The sequence below is a fragment of the Papilio machaon genome, chromosome 2 (genome assembly GCF_912999745.1).
Source record: "Papilio machaon chromosome 2, ilPapMach1.1, whole genome shotgun sequence".
Classification (NCBI taxonomy): Eukaryota; Metazoa; Arthropoda; class Insecta; order Lepidoptera; family Papilionidae; genus Papilio; species Papilio machaon.
The window spans coordinates 8032565-8046040 of record NC_059987.1 but is presented as its reverse complement, the minus strand read 5'-3'; the positions used below and the strand labels follow the sequence as shown (position 1 = coordinate 8046040).

General features: G+C 36.0%; 2 protein-coding genes across 2 annotated transcripts; one reads left to right on the top strand and one right to left on the bottom strand.

Annotated features, from left to right (window-relative positions):
• Nucleotides 1-394: 394 nt before the first annotated feature.
• On the bottom strand, nt 395-9701 carry LOC106716907 (nucleoporin Nup188). The gene is made up of 16 exons (XM_014510559.2): nt 9569-9701; nt 9282-9492; nt 8465-9069; nt 7966-8086; nt 7651-7764; nt 6511-6810; nt 5413-5921; nt 5134-5314; nt 4570-4834; nt 3898-4190; nt 3467-3769; nt 1972-3381; nt 1747-1883; nt 1427-1643; nt 1158-1358; nt 395-1006 (listed from the first exon to the last, which is right to left on the bottom strand). Exons 1-16 carry the CDS (start codon nt 9586-9588, stop codon nt 413-415), a joined length of 5481 nt encoding a protein of 1826 aa, XP_014366045.2. The 5' UTR covers nt 9589-9701; the 3' UTR covers nt 395-412.
• Nucleotides 9702-9987: 286 nt separating this feature from the next.
• On the top strand, nt 9988-11988 carry LOC106716911 (adenylate kinase). Its single transcript, XM_014510568.2, has 3 exons — nt 9988-10272; nt 10814-11050; nt 11424-11988. Exons 1-3 carry the CDS (start codon nt 10171-10173, stop codon nt 11811-11813), a joined length of 729 nt encoding a protein of 242 aa, XP_014366054.2. The 5' UTR covers nt 9988-10170; the 3' UTR covers nt 11814-11988.
• The last annotated feature ends 1488 nt before the right edge of the window (nt 11989-13476 follow it).

The following is a 13476-nucleotide window of genomic DNA, read 5'->3' as shown; positions in this document are numbered from 1 at the left end:
ATTAACAAAATTTATCTATTCATTTCTCCAATAATGTATAAAAAAGCTTGAAATATAGATTAGACTAGCGGTCACCCGCGGCTTAATAATCGCAGAATTAAACAAAAGTGGCCTATAATATGTCCGCGTGCTTTAGCTATGTAACTTTCCGTCCAGATTTCCCGTTAAAATCGATTACCGGGGACAAACGCGGTCTTGTGGAAGGACATAAGTGCAGATAGAAAAAAAATGTTTTTTTGTTATCAGCAACACAGTTACATCATGTGTACGAAATATGTTTTTTTTTATATTACATACAGACACTCCAATTTTATAAATATGAATAGATGTATAAATTAACAGATTAGATTAGATTAGATATATTTTCACTAAAACAACATTTTGTAAAGCTCATTCAAAATGTTTATTATCCTTACAAATCAGTTTGACATATATAAAGAAAAACAACTGACATAAAATGAAAATAATCCTCCTCGTTGTTTATCTGAACATCAGTTAAATTGGAATACATTTGTTCCGCTTCCTGCAATGAATCATCCAGACTCTCCGCGCTATCTCTGGTCGAGTCCGCCCAGGAGACGCGCTTAGAAGTTCGGGAATTATCCTTCTTTTTGTCTGACGTAGGAGTAGAATGCGAGACGGGGGAAGGAGGTTCCTTTGTTGGAGTTCTGGCGCATTTGTCTAAGTAATGTTTCCGTAAAATGTATTCTCGCATAGAGTCGTGCGAGACGCGCTTGGGCGGGGGCGGCGGGGGCAGGGATCTATCATCTTCGTCACACAGATTTCTTTCCTTCCTCGCTTCCTCGATTCTCCTGACTTCTTCTTCGTCGGGCGGCAGCGGCCATGTGCCCAGCTTATTACGTACGAGGTGCGGCCGCGTGTGCGCAGCGCACAATATGCGCTTGCGTACAAAATCGTGGAACATCGTCAATTCGGATGCCAATTCGCGCCGCACTAATTGTTTGTGGCGAGATGGAACGCTACTATCACGTACTGCTAATAAAGCCTGCAAAGAGTTTCAATGAAAAAATTGCTTATTTGAAAAAGAAAACTTTATTCCATTATAAATCAAAATTTGTATTGTGGTCTCCATACTTCTTTTTCATTTGCTGGCTACTTAGTTATGTTTTGTGTGTATGATAGTGGGTAGTTGTTACCTGTGAGGCGAGCAGGGCGGTGGCGGCCTCCAGCGCGGCGGCGGCGAGGCGCTCGTCGAGATGTGGGGGTGCGCTGGTGGCGGAGGAGGCTGACGTCACGGAGTCGGCGCGCGCGGTGCGGCGCTCCCCCGGGCTGCACGAGCAGGCGCGCCTTCGCCCGCGCGGCGACCGGGATCCGCTGACCTCATCCCCGTGGTACGCCTGACAACAACATACCGTATTAACTACACGAATGTATACAAAATAAACAACTAACAGGTAATACTTACATGATTCAATGAGCGCGTTAGTAAACATATCGCAGATAGAATGGTCCCGAATGTCAGCTGCGGGAAGGGATCGTATGAAATCTTGGGCGCGCCGAAGTGCAACTCGACCAGGGGCTGCCAACGTTCCAGATCGAGCCCAGGGTCTGCTAAAAGTGACAGCAGGTCCGGACTGAAGGCCAGGAGACACAGGGTCGCCATGTGCAGGATTTCGAGGGTTCTGTAAAAAAAATTTTAAAATTGTATAACTTGTAGCTGATTATGCAACTGCAAATTTGTTTGTTTTGGACGTCGGTTAATTTGTGTATTTGATTTGTTCTGACCTGTGCAAGACGGGCTGCGTGTGCGCGGTGTTGGCAACACTGAGTGTCAGCTCGTCCGGCGGCTGCGCGGTGTCGGAGGCGCGCCTCGACCGCAGCATCAGTGTCACACACTGGTACACGCATGCACTGATACTGCGCTGTAACATACCATTATATACTGTTAATATTTGATAGTTCATTATTTTTTTTACATTTAATATAAATATAGATAATTTTTAAGCTTACCATAATCCCGATCAATGAATTAATATTCTGTAGACGCCAAGTCGATTCATATTTAACCAACTGCACTACTAGATTCAGAGTGGAGGCGCAAAGATTGAGCGCGTCGATGTTGTACACGTGCCGCGGCAGTAACACAGCCTCCACCAAGTGCTCCAAATGTACACCGACGAATGTTATCGCATCGCTAACGAAGAACTGGCCGTGCTTCATCACCATCATAGAGATGAAATCGAGGCTGTAAGCGTACACTCTCCACCATTCCTGCGGTTTCCATGACGAAGTGTTTCCGTTCTCAAACTTGGGCGGCAAGAGTTGGAGCCAAAGGAACTGATCGACGTCGCTCATGAGCAGGTCCTTGTTGAAAGGTCCGCGGGCGTACGCGGTCAGACATCGCAGCGCCGCCAGTGATGTGAAATAATGTCGACGATTCTGTAAACAGGACTGCAAACAGCACAGCAGTTTGTTGATAAACTTTGTCGACTGGAACCACTGCGACAGGCCCGAGTACAAATCGTACAAGTCCAAACATTGCTCCAACATCGCCAGAGATAGAACCACCGGCGGCACTTCCTCCTTGCCATTTGCATTGTGAACCGGTCCAGTTTTATCGCTCACGTTATCGATCAATTTCTCCAATTCGATGCTGTTTATATGCGTCACAGATCTTATAATGTTTTGAGCTGTCACACTGTTAGCTTTAATCTCGTAATCCAAGCTGCTAATGGCGACGGTGCCTATCGATAGTATGGCGCGTATTGCACGTAGATGCAGACATTCGTAAACGGCCGCAGTGTTAGAAAGGAGATTATCGATTTGTTTCGCACTAGATTTTCGATTATCGAAACAATCGTCTTTCCAGTTGGCCAATAGTATGACGTGAAGCTCCGCTAGGATCACGACGAGACGACCGTCTTTTAGGTCTTCCAATTCTGTTAGTAAGGCGTTCATGCAGGGCGCGACCATTTTCGCTTTGTGAGCTATATTCAGGCTTATCGGAAGACATTTGCATATGATGGTCATGAAGTCCTTCCAGGAAGTTAATAGACTCAACCAAACCGGAACTTGGTCTACGATCTCATCGTCCTCGACTCTACCGTAGAAGGAAAAAATAAAATCTATCCATTTATCTAAATGATCTTTGTTAGTATCGAAGAATTGTTCGAGCATCGCTTTTAAATTAGGCTCAAGTTTTCCTCTCGAAACGAACAGCTCTATCCCGAGGATGTTAAATATTTGACTGTATGTTTTTAGACCGGGTTGTATTTCACTGAATAAAGGACTTGTCATATATTCCCAGAAATTAGGATTTTCCCGTAACTTTTTCACGAGTATTTGCATATTGTTCTTCCATAGTGCATGGAAAAGTTCCAATATGCAGGCTAATATTGGGCTGTGCAATAACTTTGCATCCTGAAATAAAGAAATTATTTTAATAATTACATACTTATTTAATAGGATAATGGATATAGTAGAAATAAAAAAAAATCATCTTTACCGTTTTTACAGTTAGAAGATAATCAGCCATAAATCCTAACATTCCTTCAAAACTATCGTCTTCCTCGTTATTTTCTTCGCCATTTTTTTCTTTATTCTTCTCATCTGCCTTTGCCTTCTCATGGTTCATCATGAAGAATGCCTCGGTGAGGCCCGGCTGTGTGCCAATGCAAGTGGCCACAAACTCCAATATGGCCTTTTTCAGTTCGAGAGTTTCATAAGGGTCACGAAGACGGTCCAAGAAAATGACTCGTACTTGATAAGCTGTCATATCTAAGGAAGCGAATAAAGACATTTGGAATCCCTAAAAAAAGAAAATTGTTACTAGAAGTAAAAAAAAAATATTCAAGCAATTAAGAACTTTCAAGAATTTGGCCATAGAAATGAATGCATAGACTTCAGAGTTAATAAAATAAAACATAAAAAACATACATCTGCAAATTTCTTCAACATCCTACAACTCAGTACCGAGAGACTCTTATTGAATGCATGGTTGATATAGCTCGCTATCCTCGGCACCACTTTCAGCTTGTCTTTCTGTTTGTTCTGTGCGAAGATGAGCTTCTCCAGAGGTGTGACCTCGCCTGCCTCCACAACGCTGCTCTTCAGACGCAGAGAGAACATCACGATAGCAAAGCACTTCAGCATTGAGGACATGTACTGTGACCCCGTGCCTGAGATCCAATTTGTATCGTCTCGTAGACTTCGTTCTAGTTGTTCATTGCCTGCAAATTATACACGAAATTAGTGTAAGTAGAGCATTGTAACTATCGAATGTGTTCTCATTCCTGAAGGTCTAGCACGAAAATTTTGTATTAAATCTTGTATATGAACAAATGTCATACTTATTTTGAAAGACCCCACTGAGCTAAAATATTTATCAATCTACAAACTAATTTCAATATAAAGTACCATCTAATATATAAAATTCTCGATTCACAATGTTAGTTACGATACTCCTCCGAAACGGCTTGACCGATTTTTATGAAAATTTATATGCATATTCAGTAGATCTGAAAATCTATTTTTCATACCCTTAAGTCAGTCAGTCAGTTTGTCATTTCTAATTTCTTTTAAAACATTTTCGATGCTCAAAAAACTTACCAACTGAAATAATCTTCAACACTTCCAATGCATTTTCCATGTACAGAAAGCTATAAATACAAGTTTTCTTCACAAGTGCCATTGTTTTGTTAGTTTTGGATATTTCCAGTATGGATGTGAGGAAGTTGGTGCACCGCTGCAGCAGAGTGCGGCGCTCCGCCCCACAGCTGTAGCGCCAGCCGCAGATGTTGGGGAACACCTCGCGCAGGATCAGCATCAGTCCAGCCAGAATTATCTCTGATGTTATACGCTCGTCCATTGAGAACTGAAGCGTTAGTAAGTTATGTTGTGACGTCTTAGATCTCATTTAAAGGTAAGCTCTCATAAAAAAATGTGTTGATTTTGAATATCTGAATTAAAAACTAAAATTTCAGAGAAGAACTGAAAGCTGTTATAAAAAAATAAATTATTTTTTAATTTTTTGAGTCAAATTTAGCAGAAGGCAAAAGACAGCTTTTCTCTCCATTAGCAATTTTGTGTAAAAATCCGTACTTTTGATTTCTTACACATTGTGATCTCTGTTGTGTACATTGTTATTTGAAACAAATACTGTTTTTAATTTACCTCAAGGAATTCACTGAGCATGTCAATATAGGCCGCTAAGAATTTATATGAGCCACTTGGTTGTTCTAATATCACCAAATATGAACCAACAGCTGCCGAATCTAAAGATGCACCATTAGCATACTCTACATGAGATAACTGATGATTTATGACTCTTGGGAGTAAGCCAGTGTTTATTAACCTGTAATGAAAAATAAAATCGTTAGTACATACTTCGGAAAGAAATAAAAAACACTGATTCAAACATAAAAAAATTAGTCAATGTATTGTTAAACATACCTTTTATGTATATCTTTAGGAAACAGTTTAATTAATACAGTACACACATTGAGACATTCAACCAACAGTGGCAGAGGTGGTTGTTCAGCTCTCATGAACCTCAGCAAAACATCAAACACACCTTCAATAGAACTTACGAGAATCTTTGGGATCTCATTCGTTTCTACAATATATTTCAATACACCTTTCAATACTTTTGTACCTTCGTACACTCTCTCCAAAGATACATTACTATTATGTTGATGGTGTTGTTTACGATCCAATACTTTTTCAATTTCATTATTAAATACTATCCAATATGAGCATGGGGTCCTAAAATGTATCATAGTGCCCTCTTTCCTCTCCATTACACATGCTTTTGATCCCATCTCAATACGGTAAGAAGGGTCTCCGAGAGGGTAATATTCACGGCCAATAATTGCATCATCGTCTTGGAATGACATAATAGGTACTGCATTTGGATTATAAATCTCAGTATATACTGGCAGGTTCTTGAGTTCTGCTAACAACTGCAAATAATAATAATCACTTATTAAAAAAATGTTTTTTTATATGAAATTAGAATTACAAGTATTTATTTTTCAAATAGCTGTCGCCCGCGACTCTGTCCATGCAGCACAGACTATGTTCTACATCTATGTCAAATTTTATCAAGATCATCAACCTACCCCAAGTTAGGGGTGACTAGGCCATAGTCAACCACGCTGGCCAAGTGCGGGTTGACTTCACACATATCATTGAATTTCTTCTCAGATATGTGCAGCATCACGATGTTTCCTTCACCGTAAGAACGTCGGATAAATGTACATATGTAAATCAAAAATCGAAAAACCCATTGGTACATGGTGGGATCAAACCCGGTGAGCCACCGACGCTCTCATTTAGCAAGATCAGCTGAGCCATTCTGAAGTTACCATCAAACATCCATCTATCCATCCATCTGAACATTCACATTTATAATATTAGTAAGATAACAATTTAACTTATATTTTTAAATACAATATTTGTTAATGATAATTGGAAAAACTATGCTAGATTAAATAATTATCTTTCCTAATTTAAAAGATGGAGCCTAGTCTATTGACTATTAATACTTACATTTCTAACACTTGTGTTACCAGCTTGAGCCAATCCATCAGATAAAATTGACAATGCACTGAAATTAAACGGGAAATATTCCAAAGCTGTATTCCACAGTGACACAATACCAAAGTCTTCGTCTTTCTGACGCAGCTCCCAAAACTCTTCAGCAATATCTGATGATTTTAATAGTTCTGAACACAGCTGCATAACACCAGGCTGCATACTTAATGTACCATCACCATCAAATTTATCACAAAGATTGTTTAATAGTCTAAATACACGGCTTCTAGCTATTTCAGCACATTTTGATTTATCCTGAAAAATATTGGATTAATAACTGAATGAAACTAATCATTGTAGATATATAGCTGTCAAGACAAAGATAAGTTTGACAATCATATTATTAAAATAAATTCCACACAGAATGAAAAGCTATTATAAATATATGTAATACCTACAATACCCAAGCAATGATTGCAAGTAGATATATGGTGCCCAGGGTACATAATATACGGAGACCAAACTCTTAAAAAACGTGTACCGTATATATTTAATAGTTTACCTGCAGTCATTACGGATGAAAGTATCAAAGGGAAATTTAAAAAAAAGCTCAAAAAATATTTATTACATTCATTGCCATAACTTCTTTTCTCATTACTGATTTAATTATACTTTCTTTAAATTAATTTTAATTATCATAACTTATTTACTTTTATTTTATATTAATTTAAACTTAAATTAAATTTTTTGATCCTACAGTCAAATTATTTTATATAATTTTGTGGGACATAGTTGTATTTTAGGTTATCATCAATATACATAGTATAAAACAAAGTCGCTTTCGCTGTATGTCCGTATGTATGCTTAGATCTTTAAAACTACGCAACGGATTTTGACGCGGTTTTTTTTAATAGATAGAGTGATTCTTAAGGAAGGTTTGTATGTATAATAAATGCATAATATAGTAGAGAAACACTGATAAATTTAAAGGTTTCTAATGTGAACGCTGTGAATGTTGTGTATAAGGACATTCTGTAGTAGGTATATTTTGCATTGCACCCGTGCGAAGCCGGGGCGGGTCGCTAGTTGTATTATAAATAAATAAATAAATATTATGTGATTTTACGTGATAAAATATTTAATGAGATAACTTACAGTGAAAACAGAACTATTCAACATCTGAAGTAAAAACTCAAATACCCTCATTCTGAGTGCTGTTGCACCATAGTGTTGGTATTGAGTCTCAAATAATTTGGCATGATTGTCACTCTGAAAAAATATAATAAAAATTTATATGACACACTATAAACAGTCATATACAGTTGAACCAGGATAAGAAAGAGTCCAAGACACTATAATATTTTTCTAACTTATAAAGAAATTTCTCTTATTCAGGTTTGACTGTATCTAAGACTCTAAGAGATCTCTTAAAATATGTTTCATTGTATGGACTTATGTTATAATTTGTACCTTCAGAGTCAACATCATCCATGTAAGGAGCATAACACTATGTTCTTGAGACAGTTCAAGTTTGGTCAGCTCACATTCGACAGCACTTTTTGTACTTTCTAGCCAGCTAGATACATTTTTTCTGAAAAAGTAGTAATTATGTTTTAAAACTATCTGAGAGAAAATGATTGGGTTGTCCGATAAGTTTTTAAGGACAATTGAAATGCAATTGCCTTAAATTTTTACTATAATTTTGTTGGTACCATTCTATATTATAATGTCAAAGTTTTCAACAAAAAAATTGTCAAAAATCGTAACAAAGTTTTCAGACAATTCATTATAAAAGGTAATTTATCCAAGTCTTACTTTTAAAAAACTAACTATAAAAACATGCCCACTTTAAGAAATGGATTTATATTCAGTAACTATTAAAAGAATAAATGAACCCCTTAAAGATCTGTCTAAATTCTAAAAATACAAATATTTACTGAATACATCAATGACTTAAGATAATACTTACATCTTTTCATGATCACATATTATCATAAATATACAAGCTTCCATATATGTTATTCTAAGGCAAGCTTCTCTACACCTTCCTTCCAGTAACTCATGATAATTTTGATTCTTACCAAAATTATGTCTTCTGAACAACTTTAACATATCAATAAACTGAACCTCTGAATATACTTCTTCATTTCCAATTAACAATAATGATTGTAAGATAGCAAGTTGTTCTCTGATGTTTGATTCTGCCCATTCTTGTCGAATAGTATCACTACCAAATTCACCTTGGATTTTTCTCGATGGTGGAACCTCTAGTAATACTTTTTCAAATTGCTTGATTAATGAAGATTTTAAATTCTGTATACCAATATCGTTGATAATTTTTGTAAACTGCTCATTGTATTTATGATTCTTATCTGATCTAAATTGAATTATGTATTGTAATAATTTCAGTAGATACAATCTCTCTGCATAATAAAATTCCCAGACCTTCGGTGAGAGAAATGTTGGTCTGGTGTCAACAAATGCTACATTTTTTAAAGCATTTTCCGGTGTCCCATAGGAAATATCACATAAGTAGTGCTTTATTATTTCCCATATTTGGAAACAGTCTACATCCTGAAAGTCAATGGACATGAATTATATGTATAAAAATAGAAGCTTAAGTCTTTATGTACTATTTAAGTAAATTCAAAATTCACATAGTATTATCTTACAGTGATAATATATTATTACCCACATTAGAAGTAGGTAAATGACACAGAAAATGTTTTTTTTTTTTTGGAATTTGTTTCTAGCCTGTAATTTATAATCTTTAGTTATTAATTTACCATATAGTTTTGTAAAGTTTGTGCAACACTGAGTAGTTTTGTTTGGTCCGGATGCTGCGATTGGAGACGTGCAAATCCATCTGCTTCTTTTGGTTTATAGCTAGTCAGGCCATTCTTAAGTCCTTCAACAACTTCTTTTGTGTATATTTTGTCTATTTCGTCGTTTGTAAGATATTGGGATGTGGTCCAACGCCATAACCGCTTCCAGTAGCTAAAAAGTATTGTAACAAATTACTACACCATGGTAAGTGAAATATGGAAAATGCATGCCAAATAACAGCGCATACCTTGTATTACTTGTCGCCATAATTCACATAAAACTTAAAAAGTAAAGGCGTCGTCTGTAACTTCTATTTGTAGATATTTACCGCCACATTTTAAGGTTGGAATTACAAATACAATTTGACATTTGACAACTGTTACCTATTGCATTCTTGAATTCAATTTTATGACAGCTTTCGATTTGAAAATGAAACTTAACGTTCTATTTTACGCAGTTCATTTAAAAACAAAAAGAATGATTTAAATTTTAAGTAATTTTGGCAGAATAATTTGGTAAGAATAAATGATGATGATTGTATAAATGATGGTGATATTAAATAAATATGCTCTATGTAAAACAATTTGATTTGACATACTAACATATTTTGGACAGGATGACATTGACATTTTTTGACCGACACGACATTTAGCTGTCAATGTACTGTCAGTGTTGATAAGGGTCGAGGGACGCCGGCAATCTCTTTACGATTGAGATTTCGTTTAACAACCACATGTCATCGTTACGTTGTAACAACTAGTAACATCATAAGTTTTGTATATATAGTTCTATGAAATAGATAATTGTGTAGTTTTCTTTTTGTTGGTTAAAAATATAATAGTGTTTGCCATGCCTCCAGCAGCTACTGCAGTTAAACCTAAACTTGATGATGACCCTATTGGTATTAGGGCAGTTCTTTTGGGACCTCCGGGATCAGGCAAAGGAACTCAGGTAAAATTAAACTTCAACCGGTAAATAGTAGTAAAAAAAATTTAGGTCAATAGTTTTGATTGTTGAGCAGCAACATTTTAAGTTTCAAGGCAAGCACATAATAGCAATTTGATATTTACATTTAGTAGTTATGTAACTCCTAGATAATTGTGTTTTCAATTGATATCTCCAAATTATATAAACAAAGTTGATATCCAGCTTTTGCTGCTTCAATTTGTTCTACTGCATTGTTTCAAATACCTTATATAATTGTTTGATTGTGAATAACCAAATGTAATCAAAAGCTTTGAGATAGTACATAGTACAATTATGGATGTGTTAGTAGAAATTATTTATTTAATTTTAATCATCAATAGTAGTTTTATTTGGACTTGGACTATAAAACTTGGTATTTTATATAAATTATAAAATAAGAAAGTTTTTAGGCATCAGTAAGTTATTGCCTGCAATTTAGTTTTAAAGGTGTGAATTTTCTTTAAGTTGCCTTAGAAAAGTTTTGAAGCTTGTAACATTTATTATAGGCATACAAATAAATTTGCAGGCACCCCGTCTAAAAGAAAAATATTGTGTATGTCACTTATCAACTGGTGACATGTTACGGGCTGAGGTGTCATCAGGCTCGGAGCTCGGCCGGCGCTTAAAGAAAGTGATGGATGAGGGAAAACTTGTGTCTGATGAGATGGTTGTTGACATGATTGATAAGAATCTGGATCAGCCTGAATGTAAAAATGGATTCCTACTTGATGGCTTCCCAAGAACTGTGCCACAAGCTGAGAAGGTATGTTAACAATAGTTAACTATGAAAATAACTAAACAAATCATTATCACAATTTAAGGACAATGTTTTATTTGTCAATGTCATCTTACCTGCACCATACAAAATAAACATATTTGTCAATAGATACTAGAACCTGATATTTTTCTCGCTTTCTCACTTATCCCTAGTTTCTCACTCATGGAGGTTGTCTATCTGGACCTTACAATGACTCTTGCTTATCCAGATTGAATTGTATTGATAAATTTTTGGCTTTGTCGTCAACATAATATGTAAAATTCAATTATATTGGGCAATGTTATCTTATATCCACAGATATACAAACTCATTATTTGTTATATTTTATTTTGATGGGTGTAATTTAATTTTTTTACAGTTAGATGATTTGTTGAGCAAAAGAAAAACTCAACTTGATGCTGTGATTGAGTTTGGTATTCAGGATAGTCTCCTTGTTCGCCGGATCACGGGGAGATTGATTCATCCATCAAGTGGCCGCAGTTACCATGAAGAATTCCATCCTCCGAAAAAAGCTATGACCGATGATGTTACAGGAGAACCCCTGATTAGACGTTCGGATGACAATGTAGACGCTTTGAAGAAACGTCTAGCTACATATAATGCGCAAACCGTGCCTCTTGTAGACTACTACATGCGGAAAGGTCTCCACTGGAGAGTAGATGCTGCAAGACCAGCCGAGGAAGTGTTCAGTAGAATTGATAACATCTTCAAGAGCCGTATTTTTAGCAGGGAGCGAGCAGCTCTCTGAAAATATCATTAACGTTTTGTACAAATCTTAATTTTCACCATGTGGTTGGGTTCATGATTGTGTTATAGTATTTTCAGACTTATATATGACGCTGTAATTATTATAACTATTTTATAGACAACTATTTCTTACTAAAATACAGTACAATGCGATGAATCAACTTGTTTTTTTAATTTACAAAGCTATGGCCACAGATATAAGGATATTGATTGTCAATTATATTTAATATTATTATTGCAATAGAAACTGATCGTAAAATTTAATTCACAAAACTATCAGGATAGAATGTGAGATAAATAAAACATGAATATTATTTAATGTATTTATAATAGGTCAAGAGTACATAGAAGAACAAGGACACAGGTTGTAGAGCGGGTATCCATTTTAAGCTCGAATAAGGCAAATTCATACACATATCATTCAATAAAACTTTAGACACAATTTTTCAAAGCAAATGCCTATCTTGTTGAAACCACTTGAAGAAATATATCAGCCAAATACACATCCAGTAACTTTTGCTAAAGATTCTAAACATTCCTTTGTTTATTATTATTTATCTAGTAATTAACACGAGTAGTCTAAGTTTTATTTACACACCTGAATATTAATTCAAAAGACAGGGTTGCCAATCTAGAAAAATTAAAAATATGTAGTAGAATGTTTTTATAAAATAAGCTCTTTTCATAAGGAATCATTTCTTGATTCTGTGTGAATTATTTTCTTCAGTAACAGGCGCTGAGACAACATCATTTCTTGGATTTAACAAATGTTTTTTTAATTAATTAAGAAACGGCTTAACTCACGTTTTGATCGTCCGGTGGCGGCACCGACTAGTTTCGGACCCATCGGGGGTCCATCTTCAGGGCGAGTGTTTAATCCGAAGACTTCGCGGTCGCGTCGCGTCTCGCACTGCGGGCCATAGCGCGTAGCGCGCGGCTCGAGGGGGCGGCGGGCGCGGGGGGCGCGGTGGCCGTTGCGTGCGTCGGCGACGGCGATGTCGACGAGTTCAAAATTGATGAGTCACTGTTGTTGTTAACATTAACGGTGCCGCCACCGGACGATCAAAACGTGAGTTAAGCCGTTTCTTAATTAATTAATTATGATGTCTCACGAAAGTTTAAACAATTTAAATGTTTTTTTTTGACATAAAAAGTTAAGTGCAGTAACTTGTACTAATACTGTCTTGGCTAACCTCTCCATTGTTCCTGTTTAAAAAAACTAGTACAAATTCGTTTCAGTTACATAAAATGTGTAAATTAATTATACTAAAATTGGCAACCGTATATGAAGTGAAGTGATATAAGAAACATAATTGTTACTGCGGATATCCACTCAAGAAACACACAAACTTAATGTCATACCTCACTTTCTCTTTTTAAAAACAGAAATAACTATATGTTTATTAGTTTCCTAAATATTCAATGTAAAGGTGGATACACACTAGAGAATTTTCTCGACCTTTTGTATGTTATATAACTTTCTTACAAATAGTATGGTTGTTCTGTAACAAGTAAATGCTCCAGTCTATACTCACCTTAAGAGTTACATTATATAGGGCTGCCTGGGTTTAAGTTGCAGAATAATTTAATAGGTCAAAAAGTTTTCACGACAAACGTTTAAATATATGTACTATAAAATACATCACTAATAATTTCACAGCCCT